At 38.7% G+C, this 20929-nt stretch overlaps 1 protein-coding gene across 1 annotated transcript in view; it reads right to left on the bottom strand.

Moving 5' to 3' along the window:
* Nucleotides 1-19548, bottom strand: part of ASTN1 (astrotactin 1) — a 303780-nt gene extending 284232 nt beyond the window's left edge. The window contains exon 1 of the mRNA XM_003824689.5: nt 18752-19548. Within this exon, the coding sequence (XP_003824737.3) occupies nt 18752-19034 (283 nt within the window). The 5' untranslated portion in view covers nt 19035-19548. The remainder of the gene's footprint in view (nt 1-18751) is intronic.
* Nucleotides 19549-20929: the final 1381 nt, after the last annotated feature.

The following is a 20929-nucleotide window of genomic DNA, read 5'->3' as shown; positions in this document are numbered from 1 at the left end:
CTCCTACCCTTTAATACCAAGGCCCCTGGGAAACATGCCAAAGTTGCTTTAAATGTCAGAGTGTCTCAATTGGTCTCCCCTGTGACCTTTAAGTAACCGTAACAATGTGCCTTCCAGGCTCACTGTATGTCCAAAACCCTCAAGATAGTGGCAAAGGAAAGGACCTCTGAAAATCTCTTTAAGTTCCATAATTCTGAAATTCTCAACCAAGCACTCTTCCTTTCTGACCTATAGAAATTTCCCATATGGCCGAAGGGAATGGAAGCTGAAGGCAGCAAATCTAATTAGAAGAGGTTATTGTGTGTGTATAAAGCTCTGTTCTCCATAGGACCCACAGGACTCTCATAACAGTTCAGGAACAAAAACAGACCTGGGGGCAGAAAGAGGAGACCAGGAACTCTTATTCATTCATTCAGTCAGTCTGTCAGTCAGTCAGTCTGTCTGTTCATTTATTAAACACTGAATATCAGGTATCCAACAGCACTAAGTTCACAGGCAGACAAACTAGTATGTTATTCTGTGGGAATGTTGTAATAGAGATGTAAACCAAGTGCTGCTACATTCACATGCAAGACAATTAATTCTCCCTGGAATATCAGGGTCAGTTCCCAGCTGAAGTACCATGGGAGTTAGATCAGCAGTTCCCAAAAATCTTGGCCTCTGCAATCCTTTACACTCCTAAAAATTATTGAGAATCACAAAGAGCATTTGCTTATGTGGGGTATATCTACCAATGTTTACCATATTTGAAGCCAGAACTAAGACATTTTTAAAATATTTACTAATCCATTTCATTACAGTAATAAGAAACCCACTGCACGTTAACATAAGCCATATATTTTATAAAAAAAAAACCTATATTTTCCAAAACGAAAAATAGTGAGAACAATAACAGTGTCCAACTTTTTTTGCAAATATTTTAAATACTGGCTTAATAGAAGACAGACAGATACTCATCTCCACTTCTTTAGCAAATACACTACACCATGTTATTTTGGATGAAATCGATGAAGAAAGTCCTGTTTCACACAGATATAAAGTTAGAAAAGGAAGGAATATTTTAATAGCCACTTCAGATAATTATAGATATTCTTTAATACAACGCCAAAACTCAAGCATTAACTTCTTAAAGGTGACTGGCAATGTGGAAACAGAAGTCATACACTGAATATTTTGTACACTCTTTATTAAAATCATTGTCCATGTTGAGACTTAAACTTTTTTTATACATGCACAGTTTTGAAACATGCATTGGTCACTTAGAAAATATTAGTTCATGGAGTTACACAGATCTTCCAAATGCTGGTACATTTCATTACACAATTTCAAAAACCCTTACCCATTAATAGCATTACTGATTTCATCAGAAAAGTCTTCAAGTATTGGAAAGCTGTCAAGCTCACTACGGCATGTACAAGTTTCCATAATATGTTAATTTTTCTCTTGAAAGCTTGAATTTTATCACTGGCAACACACACTGTCAGTTGTTTTCCGAGATCACTTAGTTCACTTTCAAAAAAATTTCAGCCAAATACTCAAGTCTGAATAATTATAGTTAGCTTGTCAGTTGTTCTTTCAAGTAAAAATTGTGTTACAAGACAAAAGTCGATAGTTCAGCCTGCAACTCAAACAATCTCGCTTTAGCTTGCAGCAAAACTGCTTTCTGTGTGTACCCCCCATTTTTTCACTTGGAATATTAAGGGGACATGTACTCAAGGGTCAATTTACAATAAAGCAATTGTTACTGCTTTATTTGGGTTATTCTTAAATGAAACTGGATTTTTTAAAAAAAAACAGTGAGAGTGGTGAAAAGTACAATGACTGCTAGTATAGTTTGGTGTTGTTTTATTAATTCCTGCTAAGACACCAACAGTTTTTCCCACTACTGTTTTGCACCATGATTGTAAATACCAATTCAGTGAAAAAGACAACTGATTTCTTAATATTATGATGAAAATAGTTTTCACTTCAAAGACACCCTGGAAAGGGTCTCATGAGTCCCTGGGAAGATCTGTGGAACACTTAGAGTGCTGCTGAGCTACACCAAGGCTTCCCAGGAGTTAGTCTGTTAAAGTTCAATGGTACCAAGCTCAGCATACATTCACTAAGTAGGTACTCCATGCCAAACAGCACTGTGCCAGAATCTGTGGGCACAGATAACTAAGAAACTGTCTGCCTTTAAGGAGCTTACAGTTGCAGGGGTAGGCAAATAGAGAAGAAAATTATTTTAGAATTAGAATATTACCAAGGAATGTGAGTGCATGGAGTGCTATGAGAATACAGGAGTACAAACAGCCTTCAAAAGATTCCTAGAAGGAGATTGTACCTAAGACGTATAAGGCAGAATGAAAAGAATTAGAGGGAAAAATAAAAGAGCCAATAATAGCCCATTATTCCTGAAGTATGAAGTGGAGGAGAGTTATTGAAGTAACTTTGAGGCTGTCACTTCACCTTACTGCTTGCATGGGTAACTTCAGCTCCAGGAATGGACTCTGATTAGCCCAAGCTGACCAGTTATTACATTCTTCTTAACACAGAGATTGGTCCAAGGAAGAGTAGGCCTAAGTCAACTCATGCCAAAAAGTAGCAACGAGTAGCTTGCAGGAGTCTGCTAGGAGAAAGATGCCTCCTTCCTTTTAGGAGAGCTCTCTCAGAAGCAATCCTGACTCTTCCTCTGAACATTTTCCATATGGAAGGGATGCCTGAACTGTTGCAGCTATCTTACTACCAGCCTGAGGATGAAGCTCACACCCAGAGGTCAAAGTCATGAAAATTGCAGAGACCCACAGTTGGAGCCCAAATAAAGGCAAGCTGGACCACACCTTCATTGACCTGAGCCTATGCATCTTCTTTATCATTTACATCACTTTTTGTTGAATTTTGTCTTACAATCGAAAATTTTCAGGCCGGGTGTGGTGGCTCACGCCTGTAATCCCAGCACTTTGGGAGGCCGAGGCAGGCGGATCACAAGGTCAGGAGATCAAGACCATCCTGGCTAACACGGTGAAACCCGGTCTCTACTAAAAATACAAAAAATTAGCCGGGCGTAGTGGCGGGCACCTGTAGTCCCAGCTACTCAGGAGGCTGAGGCAGGAGAATGGCGTGAACCCGGGAGGTGGAGGTTGCAGTGAGTCGAGATCGCGCCACTGACCTCCAGCCTAGGTGAAAGAGCAAGACTCCGTCTCAAAAAAAAAAAAAAAAATAGAAAATTTTCAAACTAATATGAGGTTAATTTGAGATAGTGCTAGAGAGGTAGGAATCAGTCATAGAGTCTTTTTATGCCTTGCTAAGAATTCTGGGTATTCTTGGGCAGGTTCTAAGAGTCAAAATATCACAAGCTGGGAAATAACTAGGCCTTTGAAGGCACCACCAACTGATTTGGCAAGGACTCTCTTTTTTCTTCTTTTTTTTTTTAATGCACTGGCTTTTCTTTTTTTCAGTTTTACAAGTTATTTTCCTTCCTATAAAGAGATTGTGCATTACCCAAGAAAAGAAGAGACCAATTTCAAGGAAGATCAACAGTGACAAATGCAACTGAAGGCCACTGAGATGATGATAGAAGTTTCCTGGATTTAACATTAGAGGATCAATGGTGACCTCAGTGCACAGAACTGTGACTGCTATTATGAATGGGGAGACTGATAGGATGCTTGGTGAGAGGGTACACAAGTAAGTAGAAGTTTCTTTAACTTTTTAAGACAAAGGAGAGCTGAGTATGCTTATAGGCTTAAGGAAAAGATCTAGGAAAAAGAGGAAGAGAAAAGTAAATATCTAGAAGAGAGGAAGGAGATATATATACATATAGTAAATATATATATAGCAAATATATATAGTAAATATATATAGTAAACATATATATAGTAAATATATATAGTAAATATATATAGTGTGTATATATAGTAAATATATATAGTGTGTATATATAGTAAATATATAGTGTGTATATATAGTAAATATATAGTGTGTATATATAGTAAATATATATAGTGTATATATAGTAAATATATAGTGTATATATAGTAAAAATATATAGTGTATATATAGTAAATATATATAGTGTATATATATAGTAAATATATATAGTGTATATATATAGTAAATATATATAGTGTATATATAGTAAATATATATAGTATATATAGCAAATATATATAGTATATATAGTAAATATATATAGTATATATAGTAAATATATATAGTATATATAGTAAATATATATAGTGTATATATATAGTAAATATATATACAGTATATATATATATAGTAAATATATATATGTATATATAAAGTTCCTAGAAGAGATCAAACTCCTGGTTCTGTAAAGACAGGATTATGTCTGTTTTATTTCTCATTGTCTTCCAAAAGCCTAGTATCATGACTGCTACTTAGAAGCTGCTCAAAATACATTGGAAATTGGAGGCAAGAAAGTAAGAATGATTCCAAAGTGGGTCTACAAGTTTGTGTGTTGGAGATGTATGAAATTGGAGATAATATGCCTGATAGCCTCAACTACAAGGCAACATCTTATGCTAAGTGTAAAGACAGGAAATTCAGTTGGGAGCTTAACTACCTTATTAATGGTTTGAAACAGTCACTTGGGGAAGTGAGAGGAAGGGATGACCAAAGTCAATAAAAAGTAATAAGCAATTTTCAGGACCAAATGTAGACTAGAACCCAGATAACTATGGTACCTTGAATGTACACAAACAGGAGAATCTACACACAAATCTCAGCATTCAGTCTGGGGGTAAAGGTAAAGCATGTAAATTTGGGAAATTGATCTACCTCTGGACATTTGACTGGTAGATGCTGTATAATGATAAGAAGCAGCACTGAAATTGAGGATTCTTATAAAAAGGTAGTTCAGGTAAAGGAAAAGATGTCAGAGCATTCTAATAGACATGGAGAAAATAAAAGTGGCATTGAAACTGTGAATTTCCAAGGACCAATTATCAGGCAGAGTGAAAGAGTATGAGAAAGCTGGAAAGAAGAATTTGTGGTTCGAGTAGGGCCAGTTTCAGCGTTGAAGAATTTTTAGGGATGAGAAGGGTGTGACCCTAGTTATGGGTAAGTAAAATGGAGTTATGAAGGCGGAGTTGCAGGAGTCAAGGAATTATAAAGTAGAAAGCTGAATGTGTTGGGTACTTCAGGGGTTGGCAAAATACAACCTATGGGCCAATTGCTTATTTTTGTAAATAAAATTCTAATGGAACACAGCTATATACATTAACTTACATATTGTCTACAGTGGCTTTCCTCCCAGTATAAGATATATTGAGTAGTTACAACAGAGACCATATGGTCTAAAAGGTCTAAAATATTTAATATCTTGCCCTATAAGAAAACATGTTTTGATCCAGGCCTATATAGTTAATAATGCGTTCTTGTGTAAAGGCAGGAGTTGTCATAGCAGAAAATACAGAGGGGCAGTACTAAGCACATTGGTGAGTGGCCTGGAAGATGGTAAATACAGGTAGTTAGGAGAGGCAGAAGATTATCAAGCCAAAGATGTATATTTTCAAACAGGAGGTGTTTCCTGGAAGGAGAGTGAAATTGTATGGGCCTAGAAGAATGATTTTTAATTTTTTTCGAATCCTTATGGTAGGGACTGCTATTTTTCAAAAACAAAACAAAAAAAAATCTATTCTCTCTTTCTTTCTAGAATTTAAGTTGAGCACATGACCACCCAGATAAGACTGCTTTTCCCAGTATCCTTTGCTGGGATTTCAGGCATGTAACAAAGTTCTTACCTATGGCATTGGAGTAGAAGGGATGTGTGCAACTTTTGCCTTACTTTCTTAAAAAAAAAAAAAAGAGAGAGAGAAAGAAAATTGTTACCCTGAATGACTGCCCTTCCCCTTCCTGTGAGTGTAAACACACATACTGGTGACTCTGCAGAAGAGGACAAGGGCCTGGGGAATGGCAGAGCAACAAGGTGGAAGAATCTGGGGTTTCTGAATAACTTCATGGAGTAGGGTCTTTCCAAGCTGAATCACTCATCACAGAATTGTTGCCTGAGAGAGAATAAGCTTTTCTTCTTTAAGTCACTTCCTAAGAACTCTTTATTCCAGAAAAGAAAAAGTTCATCTCTATGCCACTTACAAGACCTTTTTAAAAATATGATTTAAGTTGTGGACCCTCTTTTCAAGAAATCGCCCTTATGCATAAATTTTATACTCAATTAACTCTGTAGCCCATATGTGGCCATGAAGCTAAGAACATGTGGTGTAGAAGCAGCAGTGGAGAGAAAAAGGAAATAGCCACTCCTCCCATGTGTTTGTACAGAAGGAACTTTTCAATAAAGCAGCCATCCTTTGCCATTGTGCTTTTTTAGGTTATGTCCTTGACTGGTGGTAGACTGAAAGAGCCAGTCAGAGAAATCAGGAAGGACAGGAGAGGGCATATGGGAAAGATAATAAGGTCAAGGTACAGGATGAGACTATGTTGGGAGACATGAGTAAGAAAAAATATCAGTTCTCAGAATTCATATTTGGGGAAAGGTAGATATCCCAGGGAGAGTAGGACAATCCAAAGCCATCAGTCAGGACCACAGAAAGTGCACAGATTTGCATTGCATAACTCCAAAAGATGCTACATGTACACAGGTTCCATAGTGTGGCAGATTCACCATCAGAATTTTCTTGTATTTAGAACTTAAAACCCACCTAGAAACTGATAACAGTAAAATGATTTCACCAGGTACTGCTGTGGTTTACATGTATAGCATCACGTTCCCTCAACCAAAGGTAGTCAATTAACACACAACATTAATAGCCTTCACATATAGAAAGTATAATCCTCTGGAAAATAAATAAATAAAAAAGGAAACATTCCTTTTACAAAAGCACAAAAAGATAAAATACCTAGAAGTAAATCTAACAAGAAATGTGCAAGAACTTTATGAGAAAAAAAAAAAACTTTAACATTCTGCTAAAGGGCAGTCAAGATTTGAACAAATGCAAATGTACAAATCTCTTAAGTTGAAAAATTCAACATCTTAAATATTTAATTATTTCTTAATTAATTTAAAAATTTAACAAGGTTTATGACTAAAAATACCACTAGCTTTTGTTATTCTTCTTCTTGTTACATTTTTAGAACCAGATAAGCCAGTTAAAGTTTATACGGAAAAACGGAATGGATAGGAGAACTCTAGAAAAGAATAGCAGCAAAGGGTGACTAGCCCTATGAGATATGAAAACACATTACAGAATTTTAATAATTAACACAATATGGTATAGGCACATGAATATGTAGACATAGTAATAGAACAGAATAAAAGCTCAGAAATAGACCCAAATGTATTATGGAATTTATTATATGATAAAGGTGACATCTCAAATCAGAGGGGAGATTATGAGCTATTTAATAACTGGTAATCAACCATCTGAGTAACCATGTGGACAGCTGCTACAGTTTGGATGTTTGTCCTCCCACACCACTTATTAAAATTTGATCCCCAATGTTGGAGGTGAGGCCTAATGGAAGGTGCCTGGGTTGTAGGGGTGGATGCCTCATGAATAGATTAATGCCTTCCTTGGAGGTAAGTGAGTTCTTGATCTATTAGTTCCCTCTAAGAGCTGGTTGTTAAGAAAAAAAAAATCTTGGCACCTCTGCTTCTTTCTCTTGTGATGATATCTTACCAGGTAATCTCTGCACACTCTGGCTTTCCTTTGTCTTCCACCATGAGTGGAAGCAGCCTAAAACCCTCACCAGATGCAGATACCCAATCTTGAACTTTCCAACCAACAGAACTGTGAGCCAAATAAGCCTTTTTTTTCTTTATAAATGACCCAGCCTCAGGTACTCCATTATAGCGACACAAAATGGATGAAGACGCCAGCTAAAGTTGGTGCGTCATATAGCATACTTGGATAAAGCCATATATCAAACTACATACCACAATAAATTCAAAATATACCAAGTATTTAAATGCAAAAAATAAAGCTATTAGAATATTCAGGGAAAAAATGATGAATGCTTCTATAACTTTAAAGTGAAGAAGACCTTTCCAATGAAGACATAAGGTACAGAAGTCAAAAAGAAATAATTAATATCTTCACTTACATAAAATCCAAAGACTTCTGGAAAACCAACCAAACAAAAAACAAGCAAACAAAAACATAGGCAAAGTCAAGAAACATACAATAACCTGGGAAAAATGATATTTGCAACCCATTTTACAGTCAAAGAGATAACCTCCCTCGTATCTAAAATGCTCCTAAAAATATGAAAGGAATAACAATTAGATGTCACTTTACACTCAGTGGATTGACAAATATTAGAACACTGTACAATGCCAAGTGTCGGTGGGAGTATGAGGATTTAGGAACCCTCAAATATTAATACTACTGATGAGAGTACAAACTGATCCAGCCATTCTGAGCACAGTTTGGCAGTATTTAGCCAAATTAAATATGCATAATCTTTATAAACCAGCAATTCTGCTCCTGCTATGTATCCCAGAGAAATTTTCACAAAAGTCCTTGAGGAAATATGTACTAAAATGATAACTGGAGTATTATTTGTAGTGACGGAAAGCGGGAGGCATCCTGGATGTCCATCACTGAAAGGACTGGCAAAATGTAATAGGTGACCATCATGGAATGTTCTGCAACAGTCAGAATCAATGGATAAGATTTGTGTTGTCCAATAAACCCTTCTGCAATAGTGGGCATGTTTTATGTATTCACTGTTCAACGTGGTAGTCACTAGCCACATGAAGTTATTTAAAATTAAACTCATTAAAATGTAAACATAAAAATTCAGTTCCTCAGTTGTACTAACTATATTTCAAGTGTTCAAGAGTTACATTTGGCCAGAAAGTACCATACTGGATAAGGCAGAACTCGAATATTACCGTTATTACAGAAATCCCTATTGGACAGTGCTGGGCTATATTTATACTAAGTAGTATGAGTAGATCTTAAAAATATAGTGCTGAGTGAAAAGAGTAAGTATCAGAATAACAATATGACACCACCATTTCCTTGAATTTAAAATACATTAACACAGAACAACTATTGACTTATTGCAAGAACACATACCAAAACAAAATAATAAGCATTAGGGAGATTAGAGTATTTTCCTATGGGGAACAGTGAGTGAAAACTGAGAGTAGGTATAAAGGAAAAGAAGCAAATAGGCAAATCAATAAACGACTGGAAGGAGTAAGGGCTTTCAGAGACCTATAATAAAATATGCTGTGAATTGAGGAATATAATTAAGTCAAATCTCTGCATGAGATTACAAAAAAAGAAAGCACACAAAAATCTGCATACTAATGTTCATAGTATTTTTATTCATAATTGCCAAAAACTGGAAACAACCAAGATGTTTTTCAATAGGTAAATAGACAAACTATGGTACTTCATGCAATGGAATATTATTCAGCAATAAAAATAACTGAGCTATCAAGCCATGAAAAGAAAAGATGTCAATAAATCTTAAATGCATGATATTAAGGAAAAGAGGCAAGTCTAAAAGGGCTACATACTTTATTACAACTATATGGCATTCTGGAAAAGGCAAAACTACAATGATGGTAAAAGAGCAGTGGTTGCCAGAGTTTGGAAGTAAGGCATGGAGGATTAAATAGATGAAGGGTAGGAGATTTTGTAGGGTGATCAAACTGTTCTGTATGATTCTATAACTGTGGATATATTACACCATACATGTGTGAACATTCATTAACTTTAGGGAACAAACGGCCAACTTTATATGTGCAAATTAAAAGAAAAGAAATCATTTAGGAGATTGAGTGATCCCAGGATGAATGCAGAATATGACAAAATACTAACTATATCATAAATGTATGAACAACCTCACTGGAAGGGGTTGGGGGGAAAGTGTTGGCCTAAGCAACTTTAGAGTAATCTGCAAGACTAAAGACAAAAGAAATTGTACAGAAAAACTGCCCTACAACTAATAAAGTTGTTCCCCATGGTGGTATGGGCAAACAATTCCAATACTGTAATAAATTCACAGTGAAACTGAAAAATTAAATACATGGATGGTAGATGGTGGGAGTCAGGTTACTCATTGTTGGAGTAGGATAAGCAAGGGGAGGAAGCAAGATGATTCACGAATTAGATGAGAGCTAATGTTAATTAGGTAATGATAATTAGATAATGGATTAAAGCTGGAGACATCAGTATGAACTCATGATTAGCTTAATATAGACACATATGGTTACATATAGAAATATTTACAGATAGATATATACATATGTTAGTAAAGACATATATTTCCTTGCTCTGTCAGCTGAGAGAGCCTAGAAGCAACAACACTCCTGTAACAACAAGCACACTTAGTTCCCGGATCTTGGTTTCTAACATCATCCTCCAATTAAAAGAATGATGGGGGCCAGGCATGGTGGCTCATGCTTATAATCCTAGCACTTTGGGAGGCTGAGGCGGGCAGATCACAAAGTCAGGAGTTTGAGACCAGCCTGGCCAATATGGTGAAACTCCGTCTCTACTAAAAATACAAAAATTAGCTGGGTGTGGTGGCGGGCACCTGTAATCCCAGCTACTCAGGAAGCTGAGGCAGGAGAATTGCTTAAACCCGGGAGGCAGAGGTTGCAGTGAGCCGAGATTGCACCACTGCACTCCAGCCTGGGCAACACGGTGAGACTCCGTCTCAAAAAAAAAAAAAAAAAAAAAAAAACCAACAACACCATATGCTGCTTGGAGAAATAGCTGATTCTAGAATAGGGGCAGGTAATATGCAAGATGACCCTGGAGAAGGTTGTAGTGACAGGAAGTAAAAAGGTGCTCACAAAACAAAAACTCACATTGACTGGGGTATATCAAAGTCTCACAGGAGCCAACTAAAAGAGCTCCCATTAGCCAATGCTGAGACAAACAATTTGAGCAATAAAATCAATAAAGTAGTACTGAATTAAAACGCAAAGTATAAAATAAATATTCATGAGTCCATAGGACATAAATAAATAAGTAAACAAATAAATGGAAGAAAAGAAAAAATTCTCTTATATAGCATAATTCAAAATAATTTATGTAGATACTCAGCCTTCAAGAAGGTGGACCATAGCTCCCCATTCCTTTGGAATAGTCTGTGCACAGTGACTTCCTTCAAAGGAATGGAGAGAGGGTAAAAAGGTAACTTTACAGTGGAGAAACCTGCCAAATACAACCTCAACAAAGTGACTGAGGTCAGCATCAACAGTGAGAAGTCAAGTTGATAGAATGTACCCTTGATATGATCTGATGAAAATGACACTTTATAGCTTCCTTCTCCAAACCTTAGCTCCAGTCTAATCATGAGAAAAACATCAGACAAATACCGATTGAGGAACATTCTACAAAATACCTGACTAGTATTCTTCAAACTGTCAAGGTCATCAAAACCAAAACAAGTCTGAGAAAGTGTCACAACCAAGAGAAGCATAAGAAGATGTGATGACTAAGTGTACTGTGGTACCCTGGGTGAGATCCTGGAACAGAAAAACAATGTTAGATAAAAACTAAGAAAATCTGAATACAGTGTAGACTTTTGTTAAAAATCATGGATCAACCTTGGTTCTTCAATTGTAACAAATGTATCACATTAATATAAGATGTTAATAGTGAGAGAAACTGGGTATGGGGCACATGGAAACTCTCTGTACTATCTTCCCAATTTTTCCATAAAGCTAAAACTGTTCTTTTTGTTGTTGTTGTTATTGTTGTTTGTTTTGTTTTGTTTTGTTTTATAAGGTCTTACTCTGTTACCCAGGCCAGGATGCAGTGGTAGGATCTCCGCTCACTGCAACTCCGCCTCCTGGGCTCCAGCCGTCTTCCCACCTCAGCCTCCCAAGTAACTGGGACTACAGGCACACGCCACCATATCTAGCTAACTCTTGTATTTTTTGTAGAGGTGGGGTTTTGTCATGTTGCCCAGGCCTGTCTCAAACTCCCGAGCTCAAGCCATTCACCCACCTGGCTTCCTGAAGTGCTGGGATTACAGGTGTGAGCCACCACACCTGGCCTAAAACTGTTCTTTAAAAATTAATTTGTTTGTTTTTTTTTTAAAAAAAGGAAAACAAATATCAGGTACTGCTAGAAGCTTTGAGGCCCTCTTTTTCACCCTCTCCCTTCACACAATCTTCCCTTTCCACAAGAGGTAACACTCGTATTTTATTTTGTTTTTGTTTTCTTGCTTTTCATAAAAATTTTGCATTTGTATGTATTCTTAAACAATATGTTATTTTGAATTTATATAAATAAAATTGTACTATTTTTTTCAGCTATTTTCTTATTTTCACCTAACATTACATTTGTGAGATTTACCCACATTGATATATGTAGCTACAACTCATTTATTCTCCTGGCTAGATAATATGTCACTGATGAAGGTGCCACCTTGTATATTTCTAGTCTCCTGATAATGATTGCTTCCAGGTTTTGCTATTCCCAACAAATATTCTCATGTATACATGTAAAAATTCCTGTGTAATGAAAAGCTAGAAGTGGAACTGCAAAAGCATCAGGCATATACATTTTCACTTGTACTATATAATACCAAATCGTTTCACAAAAGTTGTCATGTCAGTTTAGATTACCGTCAACAATTTGATTGTTCCTTGGAAATCTAGAGATCTATACAAATACTTTGGGTTTTTTATTAAAATTTTAAAATGTACATGATTAAAAACAAAATATCAACTATTTCATATTTTTAGTAGGAATAAAATGGTGGTAGATGACCATGTAACAAAAGCTATTGAAATAATTTTTTTAAAGTAATTAATTTTTAAAAATAATAAAATGATGATAGGTGTCAATTTGTATAGTACATTCGAAATTTCCATAGACCTTAACTTGTCCTGGGAGATTAACTTGCTCATAACAGAGCTCTTTTTGCCATCTGTGTGCATATACATGAACTGGTTTAACAGTGAAGAAATGAAGACTTCGTATGTCCCTGCTGAAAAGTTGCCAGGTTTGTTCTCATAAACTGGCCCTGATGTGAGAAACTACTAGCCTTTTAAGTTTAATTACATTTCTAAAAAAAGAAAGAAAAAAGTACGTGTGTGTGTGTGTGTGTGTGTGTGTGTATGATATATATGTGTATATATAGTGTGTCTATAAGACAAGACCTCAATCTTGCTTCCTAAGATGAATAAAGAAACTAAAATTGGCTGGGCGTGGTGGCTCACGCCTGTAATCCCAGCACTTTGGGAGGCCGAGGTGGGTGGATCATTTGAGGTCAGAAGTTCGAGTCCAGCCTGGCCAACATGGTGAAACCCTGCCTTTAATTAAAAAAAATAAAAATAAATAAATAGCCGGGCATGGTGGCGGGTGACTGTAGTCCCAGCTACTCAGGAGGATGAGGCAGGAGAATTCCTTGAATCTGAGAGGTGGAGGTTGCAGTGACCCGAGATTGAGCCACTGCACTCCAGCCTGGGCAACAAAGCGAGGCTCCATCTCAAAAAAAAAAAGAAATTAAAATTTTATTTTTTCTTCAAAAACTCTAATTACTTGAATTCAAATCATATCAACATATCTAAAAAAGCAGTTAAAATGTTGTAAAATTCATCATTCATATTCAAAATTCCTTTGTTGTAAAAATCTAAATTTCTGTAGAGAAACAGTAAATAATAACCCTCTCAATACTATAAATGAGCACATTCTGATAGCATGAGTTATATAAGTGCTGAAGAACCTACCTTAGGATTGCTAGCATTCATCTACTATGTCTTGGATAGGGCTGCCAATCTATACAAATGCATTTACTGTTAACCTAGGCAGCTCACTGTAGTGGAGAGAAAAAAGAAGGAAAAGAAACATATTTTAAAGTTTCCCCTCAAATGGGAAGATGGAGAGATGTGTGAAAAGAATTGGGGATACCTGGGTATTTTAACTGTTTCCTATCAGGCCAAAGCTCACCCATAAGTAACATTATGTCCAATATTACCTTTGAAGCCAATTGAAAAGCTCAGTAACTGCTATTTAAACAGCTCCACTGAGCTCTCAAAATAAGTTCTAAGCACAAGACCACCCAATACAAAGATCACTGGCTTTGGACAAGTAGCTAAAACCACATTACCTTCTGGATAGCTCCATTTAACAGAGCCTTCTCTCTGGGACTCTCAGTTTGCATTTCTGTAGGACCCTCCTCAGAAGAGCACTGAACAGATTACCTTCATCCCCAGTGCAGCCTACCTATCTTGTTTACCATGACTGTGAGTCCCATACATGTCACCACAGGAACATGGAAACATGGCTACCTGAACCTGAAAACTATAAATAAGTAAGAATTCCCAAACTCTTCTTAGCAAAGTATATGTACTTAGCTAACTATTTTTTGATAAAGTTATTAAGGCTGGTGTGAGAAATCACTCAATGGGCAAGGATATTCAAGAAGTAGTTGCATAAAGATCACAAAAGACTCCTATATACAAACTAGGTGAGTGTGCTTTCCCTATTTTAACCATTTTCAGGGCTCCTTTTGTTCAACCATGAAAAAGAAACGATTTTGAAAACTTTTAAGGCATGTAAAATAGTAGCTCAGAGAAAGGCTTAAACATCCTATTGACCTGAGTTCGAATGACGGATCCATCAACTGTTCACTAAGTGACCCTGAGTAAGTTATTTAACTCCCCCATTCTTCTGTTTTCTCCACTGCTGGAATAAGTAGAAAGCCAGAAGTTGACAGCAAATCTGTCTTCAAAGCCTGTTCTTTTAACCGCCACACTTGCCTGCTCCAGACACTTTAAACAGCACCTTGCATGTGGGAATTTACTACATCTCTGCAGGCTGATTGATTTATCTTCAGGAATACCTTCTTCAATCAAAAGCCATGACAGCTAAAGCAAAATGCCAAGGCACAAGAGAAACACCTTTCTTCACTAAGTTGTACATATGCAAAAGCTCAATAGTTGGGTGAAATAGAAGGGTTTCTCCTTCAAATAGTAATGAGGCTGATATAAAAATATATTCTATTTACAGCACAGAAAACCTGGAAGCCACATTTCAGGTTAACTCCTTATCTCCAAATCAAATATGCTCCAAAGCAGGAATGTCTACTATTTTGAAAGCTGAAATATGAAATTTTAGTTCAGATATGAAATATTAGTTGACTAATTTGGCAAATCTCTTAAATCTCCTGAGAGGATGCTAAGGCTCATGTGCCTAAATATTTTAAATTAGAAATGACAGTTATTTTGCAACACTTTTGAGGCTTTCACCACACATCTGAAAGCAGGGGTTTAGGTTTAGATTACATGGCTTAGAGTTGCCAGGTAAGTACTATGAAGAAGTATATTAGGCACAGAACCATCAGTATCTGTGAGAAGTATAGCAATCTAGACCTAACTAAAAACATTCATATTCAAAGCATTTTAAAAACCATATGTAGTCAAACAAAACATACCTAAAAGTCATACTGGGCCCTTGAATCACAATTTGCAAACCCCATCTCAAAGAAAAGGAGATATTGACTCCTGTTCTCTACTTGGAATTATACCACAAGCAAAACTGCCAAGGCTGATGGCTGAGATAACCTCTGGGATCCAGACTTCAATGCTTTCTATGTCAAGTCAGCCCTTTCTGCCTAGTTTTGAAGTGGAGAGCCACGTGCCACTCTACAGAGCCAGGCCCAGTCCCCACTACTGTCATGTCACAAGGCTCTGTCCGGGCAGGCCGATCCCCACACTATGCCATATGCATGCCATTTCCATATTCACTCCCACCACCAAATGCCTTTGCTCATCTTTTCTCCATGACCTTAAATGTCTTCACCTTTCCTAGTCCAAGCCAAGCCTAATCTACCTTTAATTTTGCACGTTTGTGAGTGTTTTCTGTTTTAATCCATGCAAAGAGCACAGAAATGGGATAGAGGCTTCATAGAGAGATGACTTGCGCATGGTTTAGAAGGAAGAATGGATACCACCTAATAGAGAAAGGGCAAAGAGCCTTCCAGGCAGAGTAGCTACATGCGCAAAGTCCTGAAACAGTCCAGAAGGCCATGGCAGGCTTGGAGGGATAAAGGGCTGGAGAAGTTGGCTGCAATCAGAATGAGAAGACCCTAGTTAGCCTCAGTGAAGTGACAGGACTTGATCCTAGAGGCAAAAGGAAGCCAAAGCTTGTTTTTCTTGTTGTTTGTAATTTTTTTTTTTCACTCAAAGGAGTGACAGGATCTGATTTTAGCCTAAGCTTCTGGTCCATGATTACCATGGAATCTGCTCTTGTCATGCAAGCAAATCCTTCCACAGCATCCCTATACCCCTTAACAGTCATACCACACAATTAGGTAGGTACAGCTCTTACAGGTATCTTTGTGTTTCCAGTGACTAGAGACCACTTGAGGGCAAGAGACTTTTATTTAACTTCTGTTTCCTAGTAATGCCTCTGAGTGCTGAGCAGGTACAACTCAATAAATTTCCAGAATTGACTGATTCAGATTCCTCCAGGAGATGGATTAAGTAAACAAGGTTCCAAAGATATGAGTAGGGAAATCTCAAAACCAAAGTCACTACAGCCCTCACCATTGGCCAAGAGCTGCATGATCAAGACCACAAAAGTTAAATTCAAAACTACCTTTGAGTCTATCCTCCATAAATTTGGGCTCCTCTTCCTTTCTGCCCAGATCTGTTTAACCACCCACCCAAACTGAAATTCATTCCTTCTTCCTTTGAGCATACTGAGCCAGAAAGAATAAGTACCAGCCCTTCTCTGGTTCTGAGCATACCCCACTGACTGGGAGGGTGGGAGATAATCGATGCATTTAAATAGTGCATCTGGCCCTGAAGTGAGAGAGTGTGTCTGTGTGCCTGTGTGTAAATGCCAAGTTGCACCAGGTTACCATAGCAACCCCAACAGGACACTGCAGTGGGCAGCTTTGCACAGAGGTGCAGAAAACCCGTTCTTATAACATCTGGGCTTTCACTGTGCACATTGGTTCCTAGTAGGCACATCACAGCATTAGGCCCTGGTTTTGGGATTCTGCAAAAAAGAAATGAAATGTTGAATACCTGCTAGCCCTCCCTTTTTTTAAGCATCATGCGTGTAACTCTTCATGCACAGTAAACACTACAAGCAGAGTGCAAAACAGCCTCTTTAGAAACACATAATTCCCTCTACTCACTTTTATATACTATGATGAACAGATTGTACTTTGCATATCAGCATGACTTCAACGTGAACTTTCCATCCTCTAAATAACCCAGTAATTGTACATTTTGATGAGCGGCATATCCACAATGCTCCCATTTCCAGCTAGTCCCCAGTTTTTGTTATGTTATTGGTATTTTTGAAAGCAAAAATAAATAATCCTATCAAGAGTATAGGTTGGGTTTAATGGGTTCAACTGAGCTGCACTCCGGGAACTATAAAGCAACTTTTCAAAGGGCCAGGCAATTTTTGAAATTGCTTTTCCCTAGGGGTTGGGGAGTAGGGGTTTATTCACTCACTTCCTAGTGTTTTCAGTGTGAAGACATCTCCTATGAAGGAAGAGCAAGAGGGATGTGTTAGAATTCCACATGTGGCTCTAGCCTACATGTGGCCATCAGGAAACCATGTTTCTGCAAATGGAACTGTAGTTGGTAGGGTATCAAGTAAATGGAACAGCCTCCTAGACATTTTCTTTTTTTCTCTTCTTGGATCTAGAGACTGAAGTGTGGTTTTCTTTGAATTTCTCCTGGGCAAAATAAGAATAATTGGCAACATCACTAAAGAAATGGATTGCATGGTAGGCATGCACAGCAAGGTGAGAGCTCCATCTGCACATGGAGAAGTGAGGGGAATTTGGCAAAGTAACATGAACTTGTGGTGCTTTGCAAGATACTAGAGCAGGACCACAAAACCTTTGCAGCTTAGTAGTGGAAAACAGGGATGATTTGAAGTAATATATGGGTTCCAGAACCTGAAGTGACAGGAGTTCCACTACCTGAAGGTGACCTGAGAAAATTACAGTGGGAGTACCAAAAAGAGAGAGATGTAAACAAACAAAGGAAGGAAGAGCCCCTTGCCTAGAAAGGTCATTCTGTGTGCAGGAATGCCTATGCCTATCTAAGGTGGCCCTGGGAACAAAGAAGAGACCAATACTAACAGACAACAGTTGTATAATATCTTTAACCAACTGTGATGTGACATGGATGTGTGGACGTGGTTGAATTAGGGGGTTGTGACATCTAAGCATGGAGGTAGGACTTCCCAGAATGAACAGCTGGGGGATAAGAAACTTGAGTGTTTGTAAGGGAGGGTGTCAGTAGCCTGGTGACAGATAAAGGGCTCTCCATGAATGAAGACTAGAATCTGGCTTGCACATAGCTGGCAAGGTGATGACAGGATACCGGTTTCTAAAGCCCCCAGGAAGTGCTGTGGGTGGGTGTGGGTATCCAGAGTGAGTGAAGCAAAGAGCTGAGCATGTGGCTAGGGAGTGGGGAGAAGGGATTATGGGAGTTGAACTGGTAGCAGACAAAAAGTGCTGTGTGGATGTGCTCCTGAATCAAAGCTGGGAGGTCAAGGCTGGGAGAGGTTTCAGAGAGACTCATGCAACCTGTTTCTTTGAGGCAGGGCAGCTGAGAGGAGGCTCAGCATCCAGGTGGGATTTGGGGAGAAGTCAGGTGCACAGAGGCGCTAGTATGCAAGTAGGTGTGGAGAATGGTCCGGGAGTGGGGCGGATCCGGGAGGTAGGAGTGGGGGAGGGGAGGTCGTCGGCGAGTGGGTGTGTAGAGCGAGCTGGAGTGGGGGGTGGGGGCGCCGGTCCAGTGCCTCCGGCCGCCTCGACCTCCCCCGGGACTCACCCAGCACGAAGTAGGGCAGCTCCGTGTTCTCCAGGTCGTCCACCACGACCATTTCTCCCGGGAAGTCGTTGCGCACCGAGAAGAGGAGCTTGGGTTCCGAGGCCGAGGGGCTGTGCATGATGCTCAGGTCGTTCTCGCGCAGGAAGGGCAGTGCCGACACCGTGATGCTTTTGAGCTTGCACTCCAGCTCCTTGGATGGATCCACGTCGCCGGCGGCCGTGGCCAGCACCGCCGCCGGCCCCCAGCAGCAGGCGAGCAGGGCGCAGAGCCCGGCTAAAGCCATCTTGAGCCCCGGCCGCCTTCCTCCTAGCGCTGCGATGGTGGGGGAGGAAGCGAGCGGGGAGGGAGCGAGGGAGCGAGGGAGCTAGCGCGGGAGGCGGGGGAGGTTAGGGAGGGGATGGAGAGCCGGGAGAGCCCTGGACCCCGGAATGAGATGCCGCTTGCAGAGTCCTGGGTTTAAGCTCTGATGTCTGGAGAGCCCCGGATTCTTTGTTTCCCGGAGCTGCTTATCTGGAGAAGGGAAAGCGGGGGAGGGGGGAGAGGAGAAAAAGGGAAGGAAGGACGTCGAAAGGAAAGAGGAAGGGAGCTGAGGATTCTAGGGAATCAGGTCAGCCCCCAGCTGGCTGCCGGTGCTCCTGCCTCTCTCCTCCGTTGCATCCTCCAACACGAGCAAGGCTCTTGGCTATGAACTACCTGCACGGCATTTTTAATACATTGATCTTTGCAATGTAAAATCTTCCGTCTCGCATTATCATCCAGAAGGCTTGAGAGAGGCACACACAGACATACACCTTAAAGGGCGCTTCTGCAAAGCTGGGCGGTGAGGGGAGATGAAAATTCCCCCAGTGGTTTTGTGGATGTATTATAGCTTGTCCGAGTCTTGCTTTCCCCCCCGTCCCCCACTAGTTGGATTTGTACATAGGATAAACGGGAGCTGGGAATGCACATGTGCATATTTTTACTTAGCACTAACTTTGCAAAATATTTAAAGAAAATATTTGTTATACTGGTTTAGATGGATGGACAGATATGCACAACAGAGTAAGGTGCACAGTTAAGCAGGAGATCAAAACTTTTACTTGCAACTTCTCTTTGCTTCATTTCATTTCTATCACAAATTTTATCTGTAGTAACCAATAAAAAGATGATTTGGGGAATATTATAGCTGATAGAAAAAAAGTAGAGTTAGCTCAAATAAATCTTGAAACTTTAATTTTAGACAATCTAGTAAATAGGACAAAGCTGGAAAGAAATTGTGAGAAAAACCAAAGTTCCTAAGCATTCTTAACAGATGGAAAAGTAATAAAAGAATATCCTTGGGTATGAGCTAAGTCAATCCCAATCCAGTCAAGAGTACAACAGGGCAGATATTCAGCACCCTGCATAAGTATTCTGAAGAATAACACCACCACCACCACCACCAAAACCCATGTAAGATCTGTTCCCAGTAGTGCTCAACAATGTTGCCTTTTAAAAATGATGACAATATGCAATAAACAGTGGTAGAAAAGTGACATTGTGTATTCTGAAATCTGACATTTAACTGAACTTTCTCTCACATGATAACCAATAACTTATTTCAAAAGTGTGTCCCTCCACTGTTATTGGGTCAATGCTAACTTCAATACTAGGTGCTATGAAGACTGTGTTATTTGTAGTTCTCACTCTAGAAATTTAATGCACTACTGTTCTAAAAGAGGACCCCCTACTTAAGAAACAATTACATTTTCATTCTACCTGGTGTCAGTTTATTGGCATATGTGAAAATATGTTCTTTAAAAGACAAAAAAGCTTTTGCCATATATTTTACAAAGTTTAACTAATTGAATAGAGAAAATAAGCCATATTTAAGGTAATGTTTAAGTAGTGAAAGATCATTTACCACATATGCAAAGAAAAGAAGAACAAAGACACTTTATTAGTTGAGTTTTTATACGTAACTTGTCTGGGAATTAACCCCAAGTTATCTTACCATGCAGCATTGCAAACTACTGTAAACTACTGTAAAAAAGATGTACCAGCTAACGACTTTTGAAAACTCATCCTCATCGTCATTGCTCCCCTAAGAGATACTGAGTGAGACAAAAACCCCATATCTCTTTCATTCTGTTATCCCTAGCATAAACAAAAATTTGTATTAAACTTACTTATGCAAGGTTATTTGCCATTGAATAATTA

The sequence above is a fragment of the Pan paniscus genome, chromosome 1 (assembly GCF_029289425.2).
Source record: "Pan paniscus chromosome 1, NHGRI_mPanPan1-v2.0_pri, whole genome shotgun sequence".
NCBI classification, from domain to species: Eukaryota; Metazoa; Chordata; class Mammalia; order Primates; family Hominidae; genus Pan; species Pan paniscus.
This window is presented reverse-complemented; position numbering and strand designations above follow the sequence as displayed.